Source organism: Harpegnathos saltator, unplaced genomic scaffold, assembly GCF_003227715.2.
Source record: "Harpegnathos saltator strain DR-91 unplaced genomic scaffold, Hsal_v8.6 scaffold83, whole genome shotgun sequence".
Taxonomy (NCBI): domain Eukaryota; kingdom Metazoa; phylum Arthropoda; class Insecta; order Hymenoptera; family Formicidae; genus Harpegnathos; species Harpegnathos saltator.
This window is the reverse complement of record NW_020230682.1, coordinates 495,751-522,392: the sequence shown is the minus strand read 5'-3', so window position 1 is coordinate 522,392 and position 26,642 is coordinate 495,751. Positions and strand designations below refer to the sequence as shown.

Here is a 26,642-nt window from a genome sequence, read left to right as displayed (position 1 = left end):
GATGGCAGCTAACAAGCTCTCGCTTTCATCAGCGTGTCGGTTCACCACCTGATGCATCGGTTCTCTCCTGTTTTAGCTTGATCTCGTCCCGATCAGGAAGCATCGTCGGCGATCAGCCGCAGCGGTCATTAGCGCGCTGCTCTAATTAGTTTCGGCCTTCGAAGAAGGACCCAAGTTGGTGACTCGCAAGGACACCGCTTACACGCGGCTGTCGCTGCCACGTAGATAAACAGCGTAGTACAAGATAAAGGCACGACTTGGCGCTACCGACGAAGAGAATTCATTACCAAGGTCGACCGCAAGATAGATAACCGTGAAGGTAGCTTGCGAGTGTCAGCCTGGAAGAAATCGGCGGATTAATCGATTACGGACTCTGCGGATATGCGATAATCGAGGTTGGATCAGCGAGCTCGCTGACAAAGTCAGAGGCAGCAGTCGACCTTGAAGAGGTGCGACTAACCTGGTCATCTCCGGCCGTAGCAACGTTGCTCGAAGAAGCGTCGTCGATCGACCTTCCGCGACCGAGAGAGAGCTAAGTCCAAGAGGGACCGGCCTCCATGAGCGCGGCTTGAACTGCTGCGGACAATCTTGAAGAGCTACGTGATTGACCCGATTACTCCTGCCTCGCAGCGGCAGCGCTCGAAAGCGGAGCGCGAGCGCGACTTCCGCGGGTCGGTGATCCGGAAGAGGACGCTCGCTGGGTGACACGTGAGCGGCCGACGACGACGGCGACGACGACGTCGGGGACGACCAGTGGCGTGTAGTCCGGGGGAACCAGGGTATATGCGCGGCGTATTAATAGCCAAGTATAGAGCGGTGGTGGGGCGCCTGCCGCTCGCGGGTGAAAATAGAAAAGAATGTTTTTGGAATCCAATTGGACTTGGTTGGCAGAACGATGGGGCAATATGGCCGACTTGGCCGAGCGGGTGGACGATCTGATATGCAGTTTCGATTCGACTGGTGAGACGACCATGGATACGCTGTCGATGCTGATATTCGGCTGGATGCTGTTCGGTCTGGTGGTGCTGTGCGTCGGCAAGTACGTGTACAATCGCTTCGTGCTAAACGAGCTCGCTGGCACCTCGACGTCGTCGTCGTCGGCGGCGGCGGCGCAGCATGGCAAAGACGGCCATGCCTACCACGGCGAGAGTGTTGTGACCGCGAGTGCCGTCGGGGCCGCTGGAAGACTCTTCGACAAGTCCAGGTCGCTGTCACCATCGTCGACGTCCTTGTCCCTCACGAGACCAGGTACCGGCGGTGCAGGTGGTGGCGGCGGCGGCGGCGCCGTCGCCGCCACCGCGGCCGCCGCCGGTGGTGCTGGTGCTGGTGCTGCTGCTGCTGGTAGCAGCGGCAGTGGCGGTGGTGTAGGTGGTGCTGGTGGAGGTGGTGGTGGTGGTGGTGTTATCGGTGCGATGACGAGATCACCGTCGCCTTCGACGGCCGGCTACGTGCCGCCGACACCGCCGGTGAGGAAACGCCTGACCAGAAAGACCTCTGGTGCCCTCATCAGCCCGTCCAGAAGCTCCAGGGCGCTGCACCTGCCGACCGCCACCGGAGCCGACGCTGAGGCTGTGCGCTGGGTCAACGAACTGATCGTGTGGCTGCACTACGACCTCGTGATCCTCAACGAACTCTTGGCCACCTGGATGACCTCCCTCAACGACTTCACAGCTAGCTCCAACGATCAGGTGAGTGCTGCTCGTCGCTTGCTGGGAAGTCTAGTATTGTGTGTACTTAACTCTTGGCTCTTTGAACTCGCAACTGTGCGAGTGATGAAAATACATTCTTTGTCGTTGGATGCTTGAGTTTGATGCTTTGTCGTTGGAGGGTTGTTGAACGTTTCAGGTAGAACATGGAGAGAATATTATATGCGAATAAACAAACAAACAAACAAACGAACAAATAAATACATAAATATACATGTTTATGTATTTTATACAGGGTATCCGAGATCTTTTGGAAAGGAAAGATTGTGAAGATTAATTAGATCAAACTGCGAGGAAAAGCCAATTTACCATTTTGCAAAAATCGCAAAACTTATTAATGAATGACCACATCTAAAAACTCTTTTAATTGATAACTTGAAAATTTGCGTACTTATTTGCAAAATGATAAAATACTTTTCTGTTCAGAATAATCTAACCTACAATTATATGACGGCTATTGCGTCTAGCGATGGATGAGTATATTAAACTTTGAACTCTGAACCTTGAACTTGTCGCTAGACACAATAACCGGCATATAATTGCAGTTAAGTCATTCTGAACAAAAAAGTCATCTACCATTTTGCAGTTAAAGGGGCCTCTAGGTGTGGTCATTTTCAATCATTAATAACTTAATAATTATTGCAATTTTTGCAAAATGGTACTTGACTTCTTTTCACAGATTGATTTGATTAATCTTCACAATTTTTCGTTTCCAAAAGATCTCGGACACCGTGTATATATTTTATTTTTAATTTTGTATACATATATGTAAGAAAAATTAGAAAATTAGGGAAAATTAGGAAAATACTGGCAAAGTCAGGAAAATTTACATAAGAAAGCTACATATATTTTTCATACAAATTCGCCTTAGCTTTATTGTTTAGTAATGCGCGAATAAATTGCCATTATAGCGTTTTCGTTAAAAAACATAGTAAATTTTTTAATTGTAGACTTGAAACTTTTTGGAAAAATGAATAAATAGCATATATATGAAAACCGAAAGACAATAAATTAGAGTAGAGTTCGACATTGTACGTCGGTTAGAAAATTCTATAATAATTATCACACTATAATTATTAAAAAAAAGATTCTAATATAAATTATCAAAATTCTTCCCGTGGACAAGAATGAATGAAAGTTGCAAACTTTGAGCAATGAAGCCTGCAGCTGTCAACTGCAGCTGGCAACAAGTGAGGAAGCGAACTTACACACGAGAGGACCCTTCGAAGGGTTCGCTTTTCAGGAGTTTGATATTAACGGCAGAGAAAATTTCTTACGGAAATCTCCAATGGCGCCCCTTGGATTTCAAATCTCTTACGAAGCTAATGGTTGCTGCTTCGCGATTGGATGTGGAATCCGTGAAGCGCCGTTTCGCGTCACCTTCTGAGATTTATAAGAATTTTAACCCTCGGCCCTCGGAGGGTTGAGAGGACACGGGGTCGTCAGTCGGGAAGGTCGCGGAGATGACGCGACGAGTGCTTTGCGGGAGACGCGGGACTTTGCGCGAGATGTGAGCCGCTTCTCGAGGCGTGGGTGACTCCGGCGGCGAAACATCGGTGAAGAGAGGAGGGGAAGCTTGTCGTATGTGTGTGTGTGTATGTGTGTGTGTGTGTGTATGTATGTGGGTCGAGTAGGTCGAACGGTCGCATGGAGCACGATGACTCCTCTCGCGCGCCTCGACTCGCGTCGAGGAGTCACAAAGAGAGAAAGACCCGTTTCAATGTTGCGAATCTTCGTTGAAGCGGCCGACGCTTCTCGAGATTAATCGCGCGACGGTTTCACTCCTCAGGAAGCGATCGCCGCGGTGTCTGTGCGGACACGCGACTTTGTCGGCCGCTATGTGCTCGACATTGCGGGCGTCCGTCCAACGTCCAGATCTTGTCGTCCAAAGATTAATCCTTCAGCGTCTTGCCGCTTTCAAGAAGCTTTTAAGAAGAGAAATTATGCCGTTCGCGCGTCGAAGGCACACGCGAGAAAATGCAGGTGTTAATTGTTTCAGGTATTAGTTAACAAGTCAATCGCATTTCACTCAGAGTACTTTCTGAATCCTGAACTCAGCATTTTAATCAAGAGATTATTAAACTAATTTTTAGCACTTTCATCGCGAATATTAATATTGAAGCAAGAATATTAAATTGAAAGAAAGAGAGCTTGGTTTACTGTTTTTCCTATATAGAGTTATTTATTTATTTGCGATGTTAAATATCTTTTTTAGTACATGTGGATGAGCTTTCCTGAAGTTTATAACGAGAATATTTTAAAACTATTATGAAGAAGACATTCTTTGACAGAAACAACCATTTCAAAAGAATGAAAATAAGCAATTACCTTTCTGAGTAGGAAAACGATATTTTTCTCCGTGTAGAAATTTTAATGTTCTTACTATATAAATAAATTAAAGGGTAATAAAATTTGACATAGAAATTGACTTGATGTATACAGGGCGTTTCACATCAACTATTAAATATTAAAATGTCAGTAAAAGCCAAATCGAAATAAAAAGTCCTTTGCCATTTTTCAATGCGAGCAATAATTATTAATTAATTGAGTGTTATGCTGTCACCTTACCTTTTAAATTAACTCCTCAAAGCGCATAGATATTTTATTTGTGTACTTAAATCCTAAACACCTTTATGAATTAATTTACCGCTTTAAACTTTAACTTCTCGACTGGTTTGTTTAAATAAGAATAAATAAAATAATGAGTTATTGTCACATACCGCTTTAATATAGAGGATGTATAAAAATATCTTGAAAACTAAGCAGTTTAGAAAAAAATGTTTTAGACAAAAGTTATATGGTTTCAAGGGGACATGAAACAAAACCGTATCATTTTGTTTACAGATGGCGCCGCTTTCGAGGTATTCACTGATCGTTACTTTTCTTAAACGGAAAATTCAATTTTTTATCATATCATCTTCTTCTTTCAATTAATTTGCACAACTTTTGTCTGAAACATTTGTTTATTTGTTTAATATTTTTGGAGATATTTAACTTGGTAACTTTGTCAATATTTAACTGACGATATCTCTCTAACTATTTGTCGGAAGAAAAAGTGACACCAGACTGTTTTATTCCATCTAGTCTCAAAAATATATTGTTGCAATAGCGCCCTGACTTTTATTAATTTGAATGATTTTTATATAATAATTTGATTTGATTTGATGATTTTGAAATTTCCAAAGGTCAATGAGTTAACAAAAGTTCGGGCACTATTGTAACAATATATATACTCTTGAGACCAAATAGAATAAAAAAGTCTAATACCACTTTCTCCTCCCCCTTTTATTCCCTTTCTCTTTCTAGTCTCTTCTCCGCATGTTACGCATTCGGCCGCGCACGAAGCGTCTGCACCGATAAGAGAGAAATAAGCAAACAAATTGTATCGGGAAACGGTCGAAGGAATAAAATTGGTAATATTACGTGTACGTTATAAACTGTTCGTTTCGACTCGGAATTTCCCAACAGCTGATGCCCGTTTTGGCCGTCGTAAATTAAACGGCGAGACAATCGGCGATCGGTGCTCGCGTCACACGCAGCCGTGCGACTTTTCCCCTCCGAGGTGCGGCTGCGAAGCCGAATTGACGATTCACATGGGTCAAGGTGTGTTACATCGCGCGAGCGGCGAGCGGTCGCTATTTAAAAAGGCGTCACGGATCGCCGCTGTCCTTGCCACGTGTAAGCGATGGCGTCACTGTGCTGGAATAACTTAAATTTCGTCAGAGATCAAGTCTCACGACGCGTCCCCGATTAATTATGATACCATGTGTATCACGAAGCGCACGTTCGGTCGGCCTCACTCACGCGTGCGCACGTATCACTCTCGTTCCTTTCCTTTTCCTTTTTTTTTCCTTGAAGAACAACAACTCTCGTAAAGGTTCGTCAATTCTTCGCGCAATCTCACGTAACCGGACGGGTATCATTCATGCCTCTGCCGATGCCCTGCGTTTTTACCCGCGGTTAGGTTAGGTTAGGTTAGGTTAGGTTAAGTTAGGCTATCGGAATCGGCATTTGTCCATTCTGATTAACGACGGATGCGATTGGTCCGATCGGAACGTCACATTCACACTGCCTCATACCTTCAATTCCGCGCGTAAACGTGCAAATATGATCGGGTGGAAGGGCGGGGGAGAAGATATCGTGCGACGAGCGATCGCGTGCCGTCTTTGATAATTTGCCGGTAAACGTAACGAGAGCCTTTTACGTGTTTCAGCATGGCGTCGGCGTCGAGTTTGTCCGTGTCTTGCCGGAGACGCACCCGCCTACCCTGTCGAACATTTTCTGCGAGTGCGATTCGAAGGACGACGTGGTACGTAGACGTCCCGTTTCCGTTTCCGCCGCGGCCTCGCCTGCGGCATCTTCCCCTCAGCACGCGTTGTCCCATTTTTGTCTTGGTGGACCTGTCAACACGTCGGCCGACGAAACGCGAAGCGAGTTATATCTCGTGGTTGGCGTCTGTGAACGGAATTCTCTGGCCCCGCGTGCCAACTGCGAGTTACCGGCCAGTTAATTGGGCTTTCTTTGTGCGTGGGTGAGCTTTTGTCGTACGTTTTACTGAATAACTGAGCGCAAGGAATTAGCGTATTGAAGTATCGCGCCGGCTTGAAAACGTGTCGACGACCTTGACGTGCGAGTCTCGCGACAGGGTCGCATACGGAGTTCATTTATTTCTTTATAACGCGATGATGAGACAAAGAAAGAATATTAACGAGGACCTTTGAGATCTCGGCGACTCTTGAACCCACTCTTGATGACCGACTCTTGCAACGAGGTCTTGTTATGAGTGAACGGTCGATTGTCTTATCTTACGTTTTCGCAGACTATCACGTGCGACTGCGAGGCCACCCCGGCTCTGCAGCTGAAGGCGTTTCGACAGCGGGGCGATAAGCTGGAGGTCAATCATTATCGGGTCAACGTCAACCGCTTCCGCGCCCGGCTGAACATCGTCTGCATCACTGAGAAACTGCTGGTCGACCTGAAGTGCGACGGTTGGCCGGAGGTACGCGAGCAAACGCATGCGATCTCATTGTCCGCGGATTTCCGCTGACGTAACAGGCGGCAAGCCTCCATCATCGCGGTCGTAGCTTTCCGCCATTCATCCGCCTGGGCCATGTGCTAATGCGACGCTAATGCATACAGGGTGTCCAGACTTGAATGTAGCAAAGCTCGTCAGAGGGAACGGAAAAGTCCTCTAGCGTTTTGCAAACAACCGCGATCATTTCGAGACGTCAGTCTCTGAGGGAGAGGGAGGGATGTAAGAAATCGGAGCGTGCTGGACGAAAGGATATTATTTACTGCGTTTCCGTATCAGGTGAAGATCTCCTTGGCGGCGGTGGGCACAATAAAGAAAGACCTGGACGAGAGCCAGTTGCAAGAAGTGGTCACGGAAATTGTGGTGGGTGCTCTGCGAGGCATCAACGTTCACTTCAATCTCTCTCAATACCCCACCTGTCCTCGACTATGGCGAGAGCCGCCTCCTCAGCCGGGCTTCTCGTCGCCCATACACTACGACAGCATGGTAAGCGATTCCCCGACTAAGTGGCGATTGTTCGATTGAACGTCTCGCTGTGAGAAGAAAGAAACAACGTGTGCGCGTTGCGTTGTCGAGTTGAAGCTCCTGGTCCCGCGGGGACTTTGTCGCGATCACCTCAACCGATGACGTCAGAAGCGGAGAAATTCTTGCAGAGTACGTCGAGCTAGGAGATGTTGAAGTAAAAAACGATGTTGAAATAAAAAAACGGCATTGCGATTGGTTGGGCCGATTTATGAAGTAAAACTGCTCGCTTTATGCGTAACTTGTTTTCTGATTTTGTCACGTAAATTTTATCATGCATTGGAGCAAAGGGAACTTTTGGAATCATTTTGCAAATTTCCTTCGCAAGGGCTTCAAAAGAAAAAGTATATATTTGTTCACTTCTGACATCATGATCTAAGATGATTGAGGTGAGAAAGCAGCAGGAGTCTTGCGAGTCGATTAAGGAAAAGATGAGGAAAATGAGATTGAGCGAAGGAACGTAAAGTTTCTCCTCGTTGTATACGTTGCAATTCCAACGTAACATTACATTGACGCTGTTATCAATCCTGATGACATCCTGATGATAACATCAAAATTTATCCGAATGTTATAATTCCCCCCCCCCTCCTTCTCATTCAATAATGCAACAGCGATGCAACACATCTTGCACACAACAGTCACACTGTCGAGCGAGCAGCTACGGTATTGGTGCAACTTCCTCCTGTTACAGCATTTGTCATGTTACACTCGCAAGTTGTTGAGTGGGAAGTCACAGGATTGATGCAATGCGTTGCACGGGTGACAACATCAAGTCAAGCCGTTTTTCAATGTTTACAATGTTTACTGGTATTGTAATATCCCAGTCTTAACCCAATCACAAGTTCTCCGTCTGAAATCGAAACAGAGCTCAAGTTTTTCCGTGTTTTCCGTGTTTATCGCACTTTGTTCAAAGCACTTTGAATACACATGCGCTCTTTGGACTGTCGCATGTTCTCTCACCACCTCGCTTCGTTCTCATAGAACGTCTCGAACTCGATGCTGCAGTCCCCGCAGCAGCGTCTTCAGGCGCATCCTGCGTCCTCACCAGGACCGATACAATACATGCCCGGCGAGAGGCGGCTGCTCGTGAAGGTCGTGAAGGCTGCCGACCTCGGCGGTCAGCGAGGTGCCATGGAACCCTACTGCGTGGTGGAGTTGGATGAACCACCGCAGAAGAACCAGACCGCCATCAAGAAGGATACGAAGAACCCGCTCTGGGACGAGGCGTTTCTATTGTGAGTTCAAAGTGCCAGGTTTTGCCTTTGTCAAGCCCGTTAGGGCCGGTCGAGAATAAGTTGCAACCACCCAGTTGCGAAGGGTGGCAATTAGTTGCAAAGTGCCATCTCCGGTTGCAAGAGACAGTCTAAAAGGTTGCTAAAAGAGAGTTGCCCAACTTTTAATTTCTTGGCGACAGCAACCTGCAACTGTAACATCTCAGCCAATCGAGTATCGAATTTAGGAAGAGCGCGAAAAGTGACACCACAGATGAAGGTTGTTATAAACGGTGCAATGTAATTTTTTATGCTTTTGCAAATATTTATACGCATTCCGTTATTTGTAAAAAAAAATGGATACTACAGAGCGGTACGAATTGGACATGCTTAAAGCAGTTGGAGAAGAATCCGAAACATGATTACTAATTATATACATAAAGACAAATCAATTCCTAATTGATAAAACTGAACTAGATTTTAGGAATAGAAGAAAAAGATGGGATACTTAGAAAGTTATTGCTATGTTAGTTAATAAAACAGGTATATCTGTTTTATGTACCGTCTTTGTGTAAAATTTGAGGTTAGTTTTAATTCATGGCTTCAATATAGGCGGTTAGACGTCAAGTAATTTTATTTACTTCTTGTTAACACTATTATTTCATTAAAGTGACTTTCATTAAACTATGGTTAATTAGCAAAAATAGTCAATGTTACCTGATTATTCCGTCAGCTCAATCAAGATTAATGGACGACGAAAAAGCGGACGTTCTATCTTCTGATTGGTTATTTTTTCACAACTTGCAACTCTCGACAGCTGTATGTGGATCAGGTGTTGCAATGATTTACAACTTGCAATTGACAATTTGCCCTTCCGCAACTCGCAACTGAGCGTTGCAGCCTGTTCTGGACCGGCCCTTATTGTTACTCTCCAAATCGTTTGAGGTGAGCTCTCACTCAAAGTGAGCGAAACTCCGCTTGAAGTAACGATGAAAATACTGCCGCTAGAGGGTGGCTCACTTGGCAAAGTATTTGCTTGGGTACAATTCCTGCTCTGGTTTCCTTCTCCCGATTAGATTTTTTGCATAATCAAGCAGATTTGCTCGCGCAGCGAAAAATTGTGTTCGATTGGGAATCTCAATCTTTAATTCCAAGTATAAGTTTTTCTGTCTAGAATCGAAACCCAATTTGTGTTTTTCTGTCTGTTGAGTAAAATACTTTTCTACGGAATCAACTTCATTCCTATATTATTTGGAGAACACTTTATTCATACCTACACTCTTTCCAAATATTTATGTTTGTAAATTGCAATTACCCAAAAAAATGTTTCATGTGCTTTGTGCAATTCTGATGCAAAATGGAAACCACGAAAAGTCTTTGGGAAAACGTTGGAGAGAAGAAGTGAGATCTGTTTGATCTCCACGCGTGGAATTGCGTGTTCGAAACGTTACACCTCTAACCTAAATCTGCATTTCTCAATCAGGGCCCATAATATTGTCGAAAAGTGGAGCTGGACTTTGATTAAATCTCAAGACATTTTATAAGCGGATAATTTCTGTGCGGAATATATCAGATTCCTTGCTAAATTTCGAGAAAAAAAGACCATAGCACGTTTCAGAGCGGAAAATTCACTTCATGAAGGGTGAAAAGTCATGCGAACCCGAGTGGCCCGGCTGTCGCCTTACTTTTCGAGTGGAGTTTCGCTCGAAGAAATTTGGAGAGAACACATCGTTCGGCGTCGCTATTGTTTTATTTCGTTACACATTATCGAATTGTCGCGTATTCTATAATTATCCCGCGGAAGGCCGGCTTGTATGGAGGGGCTGAAAGCCTCGATATTTGCATTCGCAGCGACGTTAGTCACAACACGACCGAGGTGTTGTTGGAGGTGTTCGATCACGTGAACAAAAGCCAGAAATTCTTGGGACTGGGAATCGTGGGCGTTGAGGAGCTCCTCGCGAATCCGAGCCAACGGCAAATCATACCTCTTCAGGCGCGACCATACGAAGAGGATGACATTACCGGCACTCTCACGGTGGAGGTAACCGTTCCTTTGCAAACGCATCAACGTACACCGGGGTTGGGGTAGTTATTTTTTGAAAGGGACTCGTCGCTCGTTAAATATTAAAAAATGTAGCTAGTTATCATTGTATTAATTTAAATAGCAGTAACGAGTCGTGGCAGTATTCGTTATCTTTCTTCAAGTTTTAGGTGCTTCTTTCTCTTATGATTCGTTTTCGTCCACATCGCACCTATATGTACTCTTTATATACCTATATATTTTCTTTTTATTTATAAAATAATGGGAGAAAGTCGTCATGTATGGTGGTCTACGTAACAACTTGATATCTTGAGAATTATGCGATCAATTTTACTCATTCTGGTCTCGAATTTCTTTCCAGAGATCTTTAAATCTGCATCAAAATTTATTCTCCCCTCAAAGGTCAAATTTATCAAGATCAACTTTAAAATCGTACCTTGGAAATTTCCTATGGAAATATGTTTCGATTTACGGTTTTAAAATTGACCTGGATTTGACCTCTAAATTTGATCCCTAGGTCAAGTTCACCACTAGATGCCCATTTCCAAAATTTTTGTATTTAACATTGTTTTCAAAAATGTCATCCCTTCGAGGGGGTAGTCATGTTTCTGGTATACCCTGTAATCGTGGACGTCCACACAGGAAAAAATGTCGATATCACTTTTGTGCTGGTTGCAGTTCCTATTCATCGAGGGTGCAGAGGTACCACAAATCGGGACCAAGCCCTACAAGGTGAAGGAGACGATAAAGCCGGTCTCGCCGAACCGTTCCTACAGCCAAACGAACGTCATCACCACCAATAGTCTGAACTACAACAATGGTAACAGTACATTTATCTTGTACGACTCTGCCGCACAGTCGGAAGGGGGTAATTACCGATTACTTACTCATCAGGCGTGCTGATGTGTGTGAACACCCGATTGGATTTTCTTTCGTTAGTACAGTGACTTGGTGTAACCCGTTTCTCCCCGATTTTCAAGACAGACTCACCGATACCGTCTTTCTATTTACAATACGCCGATCGAGCGTCGAATGTATCGCCGTTAGGGGGCGCAGATCTCACGAGCATCGTCGCCCTGCCGTGGCCGCTCCGCCGGCCGAGGTTCGATCGGACGAGCGGTGATGATCGGTCGCGACCGGGCCCGGTTTGAAATGTGAACCCTCTTAGTGCAAAGTGCGTCTGTTGAGATTACGCATCATTTTCGTAGTGCGCATCGAGGCCGATTCCCCCGCCCCTCCCCCCGACGTAGTTGGCATGAGGACAATTAGATTCTCACCGTCCGCCCGTCTCTCGTTCACAGCATCACGAATAGAGTGCCAGCCGAGTGCAGCGAAAAGTGCAAGCATTCGAGAGACACTTTATCTGCTAGAACCGACGCCATCCGCTGGACAGGCTTGCACAGAGTGCCCGAGATTCCGCGCGGCTCTATCCCGTTGCTTTCTGCCTGCACTTGGGCCTACACTCGCCGACGAAAAATCGTTACACATGATTGTACGCCAATTTTGTCTCCATATGTGGCCATATGTGGTGTAATCATACATGATTATATGGAAAAGGGGGAAGAGGAGAAAACGCCGTTGTAACAAATTCCAGTAGCTGTTTATATTTATGGCGATCCGTGATGCGGACGTATAATTTTTAATTTTGTAATTATAATTTTATCTTTTTTTTTTTATTAAATAGCGTTTCTATTTTCACTGCCGGCATGTATAATTTCGTATAATTACGTACATGACGACATAGAGACAAAGTTCGTGCATAAATGGTATATAATTATATATGTACAATTTATATACAATTATATATGATTTTGTTGAATCATGTGTAATCTTTTTTGATCGGCTCGCTGACGTCTCAATAGCCGGATTTTTGACGACGCTGAGTCAAGTTTGATTCACTTCTTCTCTTTTCGGAAATAATTGTGATACAAATAAAATTATTTATTGACTATCTGTGATGATTCTATGATAATTCACTCATAAACATTTTATAGATGTTTAGGTTTTTATAGATTCTTCCCATACAACAACACAAGTTGAAAAAACCTTGCTGCAACATTGCAGCAACGTTGCAACATTGCAACAATATTGTAGCAATATTGCTGCAACTTTTGTGCTGTATGGGTCTGATTATCTCGCGATTGACTCGGACAACCATCATTATATTGTAACAACGCGAGATTGTGATGCAATTTTATTATCGCACACGATTGTATACCCGAATTAATATTAAATATAAAATATATGCGCGAGCGCGCACACACACATATACAGGGTATATAAAAAGTACCGGGCGAAATATTTTGAAAACTAAACATTTTAGAAAAAATTGTTTCAGACAAAAGTTGTATGGGATTCAAGAGGGACATAAAATAACCGTATCATTTTGTTTACAGATGACGCTACTTTCGAGATATTTACTGATCATTATTTTTCTTAAATGGAAATCCCAATGTTTTGTTATATTTTTTTACATATGTTTTCTATATATATTTTTTATATATTTATATAAATGTAATGTAATGTTTTTTATATATTTTTATATATTTTTTATATATGTTTAAAATGCTTAGTTTTCGAGATATTTCGCCGTTCCAGTGCTTTTTATACACCCTGTATATATGACCGATTCAAAGAGTTTATGTTATAACGGAGGAATGGAAATCTCAGAAACACCTGACCAGAAACCGCGTTTGGATGCAGCGACATATCCGGTGATAGGTACTCTGCCTTGACTCTTGCCTTGAAAGAAACGAGTCGAAAGACGAAGAGAAATCTCCAATAAACGTAGAAACGTGGAAACGGACAGTCTGTGCAACTCTAACGCACCGATCGATGCAGAGGTTCTGGTACTAAAGTGGCCGACGCTTTCATAGGGGTAGTCAGAGAGTCGTAGATCTTACCAACGCGCGGGGACGACGACGTTCTCCATATTTGATTAGCGTCGTGTTCTTGCAGACTATCTGACGAACGGCAACGTTGACTCACCGTACAAAACCGGCCAGACGAACGGTAATAAGGGGACTTTGATAGTGCACAGCCAGCAGAGGGTAAGAAATCAATTAAACGTCAAAGCGCTGCATTTACTACCCGCGCTACCCCGACCGAAGTGATCGTCTCTCGCGATCCTCTGTGACTTCTGCCGAAGCATGATTTTCGTTTGGTTTCTCTTGCAGCAGCCGGAGCGGCAGGTCGTGAAGGTAAGCAACGTTCTGTCTAACCGTTTGCCGTTTCCCTTGAGCCTTGAGGTTGTCCCGAAGCAGTCTTTAAAACTCGGAAGAAATGTATGGAAGCAGGGTTGTGCCGTAGATTCATCGCGGATTCTTCGTATATTGTCTGCGAGATGTGTATGACACGGTCCTCTCTTATGTAGACAATGTGAACTATGAATGAAATGAGACGAGGTACCCTATTTGTTCTGGCTATTAATTTCAAACGCAAAATAACAAATTGTATGCAATTTCCATTTTATTACATGACGGATTGGTAGATTTCTGAGGTTAGGAATATAATCAAGGAATTCTGTAGATCCCACCCAAATGGCGTTCAAAGATTACCCATCGTCTACGTAGGTGACATCTCTCACATGGTTCACATTGTCTACACGTAGATTATCATAATTGACACGTAAATCCTGTGTGAAAATACGTATATAAATACACCTCTACCTCTCGACGCGCTTGTCTTCCAACGGTGACGCAACCGACAAGTAGACACCCTTAGCATGCGAACCTGAGAGCGAAGGTTGGCAAGCTGCGAATTCGAAGCATTCGCTCATCGAGCTGTCACTCTCTCTCTCTCCCGCACCGCCAGTCGCGTTCCCCGATTTTGTACTCTCACGCGAAGCGAGTATGCCCTTCTCCTGTTTCACGAAAGAATTAACCGTGGTTGAGTGCTGTGTATTTACTAATGTAACAGGTCGCTCTGACGGAGAACGGCAATTGGCAGGAGATATCGCCGGAGGTAAGTGAACGAACGATCGCGTTGTACACTTGCCGCTTTATTTTCCGTTCAAACGAGATCTCGCATTGAATAAAATAAGAAGCCGATATATTCGTGCCACGTGCAACATTCTCAAGTACGGATTCCTTGCAGCACGGGACGAAGGATGTCAGCGCTACCTCGGGACCAGAGAGTACACCCAATTCCTCGAATTCGGAAGGTACGGCTCTTTGGCAGCTCCGAAAAGTTGAACCTGTCAGTGCCACATGCTAAGGCTTTCAAGTATCTTCGAACGTCCAGTTGTAATCTCTGAAGACTCAAAATATACAAGGTGTACCAGAAACATAAGTACCCCAGATCAACTCGAAGGGATGATGTTTTTGAAAAAAAAATATCAAATACAAAAATTTTAGAATCTGGAAATGAACATCTAGTGATAGTTTAAAGTTGACCTTGATTTGACCTCTAAATTTGATCTCAAGGTCAAGTTTAAGTTCACCACTGGATGCCCATTTCCAAACCCTAAAACTTTTGTATTTAATATTTTTTTCAAAAACGTCATCTCTTCGAGTTAATCCGGGGTATCCGTTTCATCTTTCTGGTACATCCTGTATATAAATTACACCATTGCTTGTATCTCTCTTATATATTATTGTAATAAGTCGTAATGAATTGTCAAACTTATTCATCATATTAAGGCCCTCCTTCATGTATCGCAATGTAGGATTGTTTGATATTGCAATAACTGTAGAAGGACCTTAAGTATTTCGAGAGGTTCGCACCGGTGATCGATTCCAACATTCTGTCGCAGAGAGAGGAAGGACACGACGAAAACGACGCGATTTCTTCGGCACGATCAAGAAGCGATTAAGCAGGTCTAAGACGAGAAGTAGATCGGTGGGTCCCGAAGATGACATTAACCACGAGGACGCTCATTCGAGATCCATATCCGCCGACAGAGCTCGCGATCCTGGATCCGGTAAGACCTTCTGCGACTTTAACTTTTGCACTTTTCCTCGGATAGAAATCAAAGGTGTCAAGTAGCAGCGGCGCGTAGTCTATGTGTCATAGATAGAACACCTTTAACACTGTGAATGCCCTGGTGGTCAGACCTCAGTCAGCACAAGTCTCCAAAGGACGTTCTAAGGATATCATGAGGACGTCTCAACGTCCTCCTAAAAACGTCCCCTATCTATTCAGAATTATAACGTTAATTTGACATTGAAATGATCGATGAACCGTTGAATCAACATTAATTCAACCCTCATCGACGTCGAATCAACCTTGAATCAACTTTGTGCTTCTGACTGGGTAGACATCCTCAGGGTGTCCTTTGGGGATAAAACAGGCAAGATAAAAATATATACGCCTTGAATTAAAGGTATCAACCTCGTTCTTAGCAACCCAATTGTCAGTTAGTCTTTTCTGTGCAAGCAATCAGCACGGCACTCAACGTGTTAATAGGTCTGTTCTTCTTCGAAGAACTTCTGTGAACTGAAGTGCTATAAGTTAGGGTAAAACAGATATATTTTCTTTCACTCCAACTTACTGTACTAGCGTGCACGAGTTCAGAAGTTCTTCGAAGAAGAACAGACCCAATGATCGTGTTTGATATCTTCTCGAAGTCCATTCGATCACAATCTTTGTCATACGCGAGGTAGAGATCTACCGATCAGATCGTAGATTAATATCTTTAGACCTACCGTCTTTCAAACGTACTGTACTCACCTGTGCGCACTCTGTCTTGCTCGCATATGTATTACACTCATGGTACTTGATCTCGGTAAGTGTCTTCGCAAGATAGAATGTAGTGCGAAAGCTTCGCTTCTCAGCGATTGGCGCAACCAGTGCGATAATAAGATCGTTTATCATTAGCTTGATTCCTTTTTTCCGATTGAAGATTTAAGAACGTTTTAATAATTATTGTCAAGAGTCTCGCTCATCACTGATGAATTTTCAACGCACGAAGACAAAATGACTTTTTTATTACCTGGGGACCAGACGAACACTCGGCTGTAAGAGCAGAAAAATATCTGCTCGGTCAATTACTCTGATTTACCTCAACTTTTTATCCCAACTGAATGTTCAGGACGTTTTCAGTCGCAGTGGCAGAGATATCTCATCTCGCAGTAAATGAATAAGTCAAACCGTCGATCGAATGCAAGGCATATCATATTTTTCTCGTCGCCGAGTTTTCGTCCACCCCCGTTCAATCACGCCAACTGAGATTTCCCTGTCGTGCGGTTGCGCCTGATAAGCTTGCAATTGCAGCTAGCGCAAACGTCTTCTCGATTTCTCGATTTCAGGCTCAGTGAGTGTTAATTAACACCGCAAGTCTCTATATTGAGATAAAATCGAGCGCGTTTTATCCATGCGCGCTTCATCTTTCCCTCTTTCTTTACCGTCGCATTTCTTTTTTAGTTCTTCCTTATTTTTTTACCGCGAGTATTGACGCATCTGACGAGAACTGATTTTGCCCCGTAGTGCATCTGTCGGTGCCAGAGCAATCAAGACGTTCGAGTCTGAGCGAAGCCTCGGGTATCAGCGGTACCTCCACGAGGACGTACGTCAACGAAGCTTCTACACTCGTCCTTGAGACTCTGGAAAACGGCATAAAGAAGTGAGTGTGTGACTCCATCTCGCGGCTAACATTTCGCGCCTTTGCGTCCTCGTTAAATCCAGTTTAAAGGAAATGTCGCGTTCCAATTGCCATAAATTTCAGTTACCGTCTATTTCCTGTGGTTAAAGTTCAACACCGAATTTTAATGAACACAAACGAAGTTAAATGCCACCAATTTTAAGGTCAAGATATCTATCGTCCAGCTTTTTGGGTTATGTTACAACATCGCGATTTATCGAGCGTCGATAAAGATAATGAGAAAATAATTTATACAAAAAGTGAAGAACAAATCTGTTGGAAGATATGGCTTTAAAATATACATTATCTTCATCTGAAGATGAAGATTTTGAAAATTATGTAAACTACGATTATAAATACGATGTGGAACGTAACACAAACTTAACCATGACGTTGAATGTAAAAACCGTTCAGTCAAGTTTGGCTTAAACTCGAAGTTGTGGAACTGGGCCTTAGAGTATGGCTATCCAACTCTGAAAGATCTTCTTTATCGACACCGAAATGAAACACACGTTCATTCCGACTTCAGGCACTACCTCGTACCACTTTCTCTCGCGCAGAAGAGCAAGTGGAGGAAAAAGGGCACAAAGCTGCACATATTCAACGACCACACGTTCATCGCCAAACACATGTCTGGGTGAGTTGTGCACGACGATATCCAATTCGTGTCCATAATACAGGTTTCTCGAACAATCTGTCTGAGTGAAAGAAATCTTCGATGTTGGAAGCAAAATGCTGCCAGACTTTGGAAAGTCAGGCTGAAGTGACGAGTTTTCGTTTCCAGAGGAACGGTTTGCGAGGTCTGCAAGAGAACCCTCGCGCGAAGACTCGGCAAGCAGGGCTACGAGTGCAGAGACTGTCAGATGAAGTGCCACAAGCACTGTCACGTGAAAGTCGACACGACGTGTCCCACGTCCACCATTCAGAGCATCGAGCTGTAAGTATCCAGCGTAATCTCTCGGCCGAACTCTCTACAACTCGGAATTCTTTTTCCAAGCTAACGAGGAAACCCGCAATAGGTGGCACCTACCTCTAACTTTAACAAGTTCTGAATATGCTGCGGTCTACGTCAACATAAGAGAGAAACAGCGAGACATACTTTTTCATTATTATATTTTTTATACATCACACAGCGGGTTTCCTTGCGAGCATAGTCGCCCAAGCTCTAACGAAGCTTCTCGAGATTCTCGTCTCGTTGAAGTCTTCGTTAGAACTTGGAGCCGAGACATTTGAAAATTGATTGATCGCGACTGTGTCTTGACATTTATCTCTTACGAACACGTGTTTGTAAACATTTCCTAATACTATTTTTCTAACCCTTTTCGCGTAAGGTCCCTACTGCCAGTACTGAGCGAATAGGATAGGTAAGATCATAACAGAGCTGTGAGATGAGTATTTGCTAGTATGGTATCGCGCTAGTGATGATTGCGCATGATTATGACATGCATATTCCCGGTAGATCGATCGATATATATACGTTTGTGAGAAAATACATTTGCTTGAGAAAATACATTAACCCTCGCTTGCTCGCATTACCCACATTGTTCCCCCGTCCGCGCATTACCGCGAATCGTCATCTTCAGGGACGTGTCGATGAAGCATGGTAGAATGTATACTCATGCGTGCGTGTGTGTATATGCGTGTGTGCGTGCGCGCGTGTGTGTGTGTGTGTGTATGATTAATATTTTACTCAGGATTGGGAAAGTTACTTTTTTAAACAGTAAATTAGTAGAGGAGGAGGTCCCAATCAGAACCATAACGTTAATTCGACGTTGATTGGACGTTGAAATGATCGATGAAATGTTGAATCATCATTAATTCAACCCTCATCGACGTCGAATCAACGTTGTGGTTCTGACTGGAGTGGTATTATGGCTAAACATAAATGCAACAGTAGACTGCAGACCTATCGAATAATTACTTTGGTATAAGAACCTCGAGAAAGAGACAGTACTTATCAGCACTCTTATGGGGTCACATTAGCAAAATATCTTGCTGTTTCATTTAACTTCGTATGACTTGAAAGATGTACAGCCAAATAAAATGTCGAGTAACAAACAAACGATATTTATGCGATATTATAAGGTATTTTATCAGAGTGTTCACAATTTTTATTTTTGTTTTATGTTTTGTACCTTGGAATACAGAAAAGAAACTTTTTCCCCGTAAGAAAAGTAACAATTACATTCTTCTTCTTCTTCTTTCAACCAAGACATTACTGGAAAGAAAATTTCAACAACGTTACAAGTAGCAGTTCCCAATCCTGTCTCTACTTTAGCTGAGGGTTGAGATCGGTGTAATAAACTCCGCTAGACTCGAGCTCTCGAGCCGATGCCGCGAAGGAAATCAAAATGAATCCCATAAAATTTGCATTGACAACAGCCAGTCGTTGATCCTCTCGCGACGCAATGTCGTGGATCGAGCTCGCAGGAATTACGCCGATGTCGAGCCCCGTTCTACCCTCCTTTGTTCGCCTCCTACTGACCTTCAGAGAGTATCGGCGAGCGGTTTCACGCGCTGGCATTTCTCATTTTTAGGACGTACGTGAAGGCTCCCCAGTTCGAACGAAAGCCCTCGACGCGTCGCCTCTGTTGACGATAACGTCCTCGCGTCGTTCGACGCGATCTACCGTTTATTTGCGACATAGGACGCCGCGTAAAAGTGGCAACTGCTTGGAGAACGACCGCAACGAACCGATCTTCAGCCGTGGCAGGCATGTCTTGGCACGCTGGAGCTCCCTCTAGGCTTATCACGCTCCCTCATCACTCCGTCGAGTCCCCGCAAATTTCTTCCATTCACGAAAACGAAGGGACAGAGTATTTTGTTCCCGCACGAGAGGGCTTTGCGCGGACACGCAAGCACGTAACTTCGACGTCCTAACGAGAAGCCACGCGAGCGTCGTGGAAACTTTCGACACGTGACCTTGGACACACGCAGTGTGTCGCACACGAGTCACTCCCTGGCGACGAGACTGGGTCGATTGAGGGCGGAGAAAGGAAAGTGAAGAAAATTCAACGAAGAAGCAACTTCCGCTCGCGGCTCTCACCCTGCCGATCTCTCGCCGAGGGTCATCGCGCCTTCTAATGATAGTAAACAAACTCCGAAGTGTTGGACGTGCGTTGTCCCACGAAATGGGAAGCTCGGAGTTCGACCCCTCTCCCTCCTCGAGAGATATTTCGGAAATATTCGATATCGGTTTCAAAGTTCGGTCGAAATTTCCAAGTCGTTCGTATTTCACCGGAAAACCGCTTCATTCGATCCCATACAGTACATAAAGTTGAAAAAAAACGTTGCAGCAATGTTGCAACAATATTGCTGTAACTTCTGTGCTATATAGGACTGACCATTTTTCTCTTCGTGCTTGGCTTTGCGGGAGTCGCGTCGCTTCTCGAACTTCCCTACGTTCTTCTCCTTCGGCATAACGCACGTCCGCCGTCGATTTTCGCGAAATGCACCGTAACGTATCCGCGGAGAGTTGAAGAAAGATATTCACGTAATTTTTACCGTCACCTAGAGTGTCCTGTCGTAGTAATCGTGACGTAGCTCGCGCTACGCCGTCGTCACCGGTTGCTTGCGTACCGAGAAAGCAGCTCCGTACGGGGAAAAATGTCTGGTCATATAGAAAAGGATGCATTGTTTTGTCTGTGCGTTCTCTCTCACACACTCTCGATGGAAGTGGAATAGAGGAGACAGTTGCTAACCTGTACGACAGTACAGCCACTGTTTTTTTTTTTCGATATAGTGATCAACCTAGATCACCGTGCCTTCAGCTCACCCTGAGGTATATACAGGTACAGCCGCTATACTGTCGTACAGGTTAGCAACTGCCTTCCCTACCCAGTTAGAACTATACTGTTGATTCGACGTTGATTTGATGTTAAAATGGTCGATGAAACATTGAATCAACGTTAATTCAACCCTCATTGACATCGAATCAACGTTGTGCCTCTGACTGAGTATTCCCCTTCCCTCGAGAGTGTGTGAGAGAGAACGCACAGACAAAACAGAGTGCATCCTTTTCTACATGAGGTCTACCCCACCCTTGAAATCTGAGAAAACATGCTAGAACAGTCTAGGTATACCATGTCTATGGGTTAAATGAAGCAATCTGCTGGGGTGAGATATGAGAACTGAGTAGTTCCGCTTGAAGTCGTCAGAATCCAGCCTGAACGATCGGGATTTCTCGAACAAACTGCTGGTCCTTTCACTTGGAATGTCTGAGTCGTATTTCGCCGGAAGACGTTTTTCTCCGTGCGTCCTTGTTGGTCCCGGGGAGGATCGACGAGTTGAAATGATTCGTTCGATGGCCGAGGGAGCCAAAGACGCGATAGCACAGTCAGACATCGCCGGGATGGCCGCGCAAAGTAACGTGATTGATGACGATAACGATGTACGTGTATTAATAACGATAAGTAGCACGACAACAATCGTCACGATAGATTATAAATAACCACGAGATAATATTAGGTACATATATGATAGCGAGAACGGCGAGAGGAAAGCAGAACGCACCGAAACAATTGTCGCAGCCGAATTGCCGTAGTCGCTCGTTTAAATTTTGCGTTTGGAAAAAGGAAAAAAAACACACACAAACACAAACGCGCGCGTACGCGAATGGAAATACTTAACACGGCGCCGTGATCGATTCGGCAGGAATATTGCCGAAACCGATATCCGTTAATTATTAGAAAACTCGCTGATTAAGTATTAAATATTAATTTAATATGAAAACAACGCATGTATTGGCTTCCGCAGCAAGTAATCTCAAGGGTTTCTGCGGTTTTATGATTTCATGGAACGCACACATCGTATCGTAAAATTGTGACGACATAAAACTTCAAAATTATTTCGTTTTACCCGAGAATTTTCTGATCGCACAGAATGTGTTAATTTTGTTAGCGACGCTCTCGAATCAAGAGGATTCGTTTCGATATTGCGCGCTGTTGATCAATTCTTCACACACTTGGCGGCACTTTTTCTCGTCCAGACAGACACACACAGACATACAAACACGTGCGCACGCACCTTACATAACTGTGTACCTGTATAGTTTTGCCTTAAATGCAAACGCGTCTAGTCACACGTTATCGAAGAACGACGATGGGGCTGCCTCACTTCCGTTATCGCGTCCACGGCGACGAGGCGTTCAAGAGCGCGAGAGATCTTGCGGGAATTGCATACGCACACAGGAGCACACAGTACAGGGTGTAATATCAACATATAAGTTAGACGGGTTGCCTGTCCCTATTCGGACGATAATGCAGGAGTTGCCGAAAAAGTTACTCGTTAACCTCTGCGTTATCGCCTGAATAGGGGCAGGCAACCCGTCATACTGATTATATGTTGATGTCTCATCTTGTATGTCCATGACGCAACTTGATCGATGACGCGATTCGTCTTTGCGTATACACACAAGCGGTCGACGAAATCGTTTCTCTAACGTAGTGTGATAATAATAATATATTTCCTTACAAGCAATCACGCGTTGGAAAGTAATTCGTACCCAGTGTGCTTCTGAGATTATCGACGCGATCGCGAAATGCGCCATCGAACGGGAGAGGTCTTTCCTGGGTACCGAGCAACGTATATAGCAACGCATCGCGCAGGACCCGTCGAGATCCTGCGACAAACTGCGCGCAGTCGGTAAACTAAATATACACATACTTAGACTTTTTTTTACGTCTCGCTATAACGAACATTGTCGGAGTACAAAATGCAATCAAAAGCGCAAGTGGAGAATCAACGACGGAGCCTAGGCGCGTAAGCGGTCTATAGGGTGTCAAATTTCAAATGCATCAGATCGAATATCTCGGGAACTGAGCGCGGCAGGCAAAAATGTCCCAGACAAAAGTCGTTCAAATTAATTGGTAGAGGAGAATGATGCAATAAAAAATGAGGATTTCTATTCAAGATTTTAAGATTGACCTCGAGATCTCCTCTGCTCTCAGGGTTAAATAAGTGCCGCCATTTGATGCGTTTGATAAAACCTACAAGTTTTGTCCGAAACATTTTTATCTGCCGCGCTCGGTTTCCGAGGTACTCGACCTGTTGAAGTTTAACACTCTGTATATCAGCATGTAGCGATATATTTACACATATATATAGACATATATAGAAACATATATATAGAAACGACTATATAGAAAGCGACAGCGATTTCTCCCGAACAAGTCTGACGAGAGATAGAAATAACGACGGGAGACCACTTTTCCCCCTTTCTTCCTCGTTTCGCATTTTCACATTCTGGAGAACGCAGCTCCGCGATAACAACTCGCTCCGATCACATCACGTGATTAACTGCGTCAGTGGGAAGAAGATCGTAACACATGACATTAGAGTAGCCGCAGAGAAGGCGAATAACGTTTCTGTTTCGTTAGAACCCCTACAGCACAAAAGTTGCAGCAACATTGCTGCAACGTCGCTGCAATATTGCAACATTGTTGGCAACGTTGCAGCAATGTTGCTGCAACTTTCTGTGTTGTATGGGAGTTTTCGAGAAAATTGGGAATTTACCTTCAAGCGATCTGCCGAGTCATCACGCGTTGTCAAGTTCATCAAGGCAAAGTGTTGCGTCCCTTCTTCCTCTGACTGTCCAAGCAACCGAGTCCCTAAAGCTCGTATCAGGTTAGAGATCGAGAACTGCAAGTATCAGAGGAGCTTGAAGGTTACAGATTGAACATTGAAGCAACCGGAGCCCGAGAACCCCGACCCTTAATTCGCAGTCCTCAATCTGCAGTATCCAGTCTGATGCGAGCTTGACGAGTCTCATCAGCCACGTAGTCATTGAACGCAGCTGGGCTTGAGCAAGCTAATAGTGCGAAAGCGCCGTTGCGCGACGCGACATCGCAGGAGACGCGGTGGAGATCGAGCAACGTTAGTCGATCTTTCCCTGCAAACTTACACGTACTGGCTGTGAAACACACCGTTAGAGACGGATCGAAGGCCACGAAGCGCGGAACACGCGTGGGCTGCATTCACGGCTCAGAGGAGGCGGCTTTGAAGCGAAGGCTGGTCGATTAAACTCGTACAAACTGGATCGGCGCAAATTTCCCGCACGGTGGGTCTCATGTGGTATTACGGCATACGCAGAGGACATGATCGATACAGTGTATGCGCGACCATCATCTCTCCGTTGGGTTAAAGTAAACCAGCCGGCGGAGGATAGCCTTAGTCATGGTATTGTCGGTATTTTATAGCGGCACAGAATATTCGTGTGGCAATCGCGATCATGAATCTTTTCCTCTTTAAGGTAAGCTCGTGAGGAGCGAAGAATTGGAGGTACATGGAGGTACCTCGGAAGTAATCACTTTCCATCGACTCGCGATTAATCCGTTGGACAGTCGACGGGAGGAAGGTCGCGAGACCTTTGCCTCATTTTTGTGCCATTTGCTGAGAATAAAAGATCTAGTTTTCCTATTCGACACGGCTTGCGAGGAAAACTTGTCGAGAAGAGGTACCGTCATTTGTAATTTTTTCTTCCATCAACTGGTGAATTCGAAGCTATCGGATTATCGATAAACCGCAATCGTTGACCGCCGTGCGGGTAATTTCAACGATTCCGCTTCGCCCTTCAAGAGCGGCGTTCCTTTCCCGGCTCTCCAAGAGCCATCCTCCTCCCTCTGTGAGTCCGCCCGACCTCAGCAACGACGTAGATCGAAAAAGAGATCCAGCGACTGAAGATCCACAACCGCCGGCCCGGTTGGCGATCTCTTCAGCGCTTCTTCGGCTCATCGCGACTCGACGCCGCGGTGAGTTCTGCACGAGCGAACACGAGCGACGCCGCGTATTCCTGGGAATAGCGCGCACGCATCTTTACGCAATCGAAAGTACAACGACACGATACCTCGCGGAGCGACTTACCTCTAAGGTTATTAACTCACACGTGGCGCATTGCTTCTTTTCTTCTTCTTCTCTTCTTCTTCTTCTTCTTTTCTTCTTCTTCTTCTTCTTCTTCTTCTTCTTCTTCTTCTCTTTCTTCCTTTTCCTCCTGGCTCGCTCTGCGATTACGCGCACGCACACATACACACCGTTGTTCCCCGCCCTGCTCTCCCTCCTTCCCCTTCGGCCCGTGGAACAACCCTCTGTTCGTACGTTGGAGAAAAGATCGCGAGTCACATTCATCGTAATTCGTCGAGATATTGAAGCAATTTACGAGGCGCCAGCGCCGGAAAGCGCGCCGGCGACGACGATTGTGCCTATAATAAAATGTTGTTACACAATAATGTTATACATTTGTCATATAGAAAGTCTATTTATGAACGGTATTTCCAATTGTTCTGCAGATAAAGAAGAAGCTTCTTATTCTCGATCCCACGTCGATCGCGCATCTCTCTCTCTCTCTCTCTCTCTCTCTCTCTCTCTCTCTCTCTCTCTCTCTCTCTCTCTCTCTCTCTCTCTCTTTTTCTCTGTACGTACGTATAACATATGAAGAGACCATGACGATGTCGATTATTATGCATTGCCGATTTATAATACAATACGATATGTAATGTAATAATGATGATATGTAATAATACGATTATATATGCATAGCTATAATACGTATATCTATATATATATATAACGTTATCATTAATATAATATTAATTAATTCTCGCTACAACGCGGACGACGGTAGCAACGATAACGGTATATATAATGTAACGTTACAGAAAGTAATATATTATGATCCTACAACGTTATCTCTCTCTCTCTCTCTTTCTCTCTCTCTCAATTTGTTCGCCCACTCCTCCTCTTCCGACTGATCTCCCTCGCCGAAAGTACGCCGTAATCCGCGTCTTCCCGGCGAGGGACACACTCGAGCCTTAATCCTCTCTCGGTTTCTCGCACGCGAACTCGATGCCGGCGAGACAAAAATAACCCACCTTTGAGCGTCCGGTAGGGTGCGAAAACTCGAGGGAGAGATTTCATGGTGAGCCAGCTCGTGTGAGCGAGGCGATCGAGGCGCGTCGCAGTTCCTTTTTTTTCCTGCAACGTCGCACGTGCGATTAATTATCATCCTCGCGTGTTGCGCATTGTTACACACTGGTGTAAACAACGAGATCAAACCGTCTCGGCACTGCGTCTGCAATCACTCGGCCAACAAGTGAAACTCATCAAAGAGCCATCGACTTGGCGTGTCTCTCCTCGTTAGGACAAAACATTTCGAGATTTGCACGGTTGCGATAAGGATTCGGCGAAGGCGGAACAATCGAGAAATACAAATTGCGGTCCTCATGGTTTCCTCTCGACAACGAATTTTCAGCGGATTCAGTGAACTTAGAGAATGTCAGCCTGCGGCCCAGCTCCGCAGACGCGTTCCATTGCAAATTGCGCTTTACGTAAAATTAGGTTAGGATTGTGATGTATATTAGGAGTGTGATGTAGTTTTGAGGATTTTGCAAGAGATGGAATCCATCTTTTGCCATAAAGATGGGGAAAAGTTTTAGAAAACGATGGAAAATATTTCGATTAAGATATTCGTCCATTATCTTGTTTAAGTGAATCAGTTTTTGAGGAAAAAATCTTCAAAACTAAATCACACTCCTAACATTTTCCTTGATGGAAACGT

At 44.5% G+C, this 26,642-nt stretch overlaps 1 protein-coding gene across 9 annotated transcripts; it reads left to right on the top strand.

The window, feature by feature from the left end:
- The first annotated feature begins 213 nt into the window (after window positions 1-213).
- On the top strand, window positions 214-25,773 carry LOC105190079 (uncharacterized). 9 transcript variants are annotated; one of them, XR_003114232.1, is made up of 17 exons: window positions 214-1,688; window positions 5,920-6,015; window positions 6,526-6,705; window positions 7,018-7,224; window positions 8,242-8,495; window positions 10,323-10,512; window positions 11,191-11,380; window positions 13,471-13,562; window positions 13,689-13,712; window positions 14,431-14,475; window positions 14,608-14,674; window positions 15,266-15,433; window positions 16,939-17,074; window positions 17,622-17,729; window positions 17,877-18,029; window positions 19,630-24,268; window positions 24,342-25,773. XR_003114232.1 is itself a non-coding variant. In XM_011152582.2 (17 exons), exons 1-16 carry the CDS (start codon window positions 858-860, stop codon window positions 18,449-18,451), a joined length of 2,769 nt encoding a protein of 922 aa, XP_011150884.1. In that variant the 5' UTR covers window positions 214-857; the 3' UTR covers window positions 18,452-18,456; window positions 19,630-25,773. The 9 variants fall into 9 exon arrangements, 8 of the variants coding, with proteins under 8 accessions (XP_011150884.1, XP_025162922.1, XP_025162924.1 ...); XM_011152582.2 differs by adding an exon at window positions 18,424-18,456 and having other exon boundaries at window positions 19,630-25,773; XM_025307137.1 differs by having other exon boundaries at window positions 8,266-8,495; window positions 19,630-25,773.
- Window positions 25,774-26,642: the final 869 nt, after the last annotated feature.

Bases quoted from the DNA above. Each gene is read 5' to 3' on its own strand.
- LOC105190079 (XM_011152581.3), top strand. From the start codon at position 858: ATGTTTTTGGAATCCAATTGGACTTGGTTGGCAGAACGATGGGGCAAT. The intron at 1,689-5,919 runs GTGAGTGCTGCT...TACGTGTTTCAG, and splicing joins CAGCTAGCTCCAACGATCAG to CATGGCGTCGGCGTCGAGTT. The intron at 18,030-19,629 runs GTAAGTATCCAG...TCTCATTTTTAG, and splicing joins ACCATTCAGAGCATCGAGCT to GACGTACGTGAAGGCTCCCC.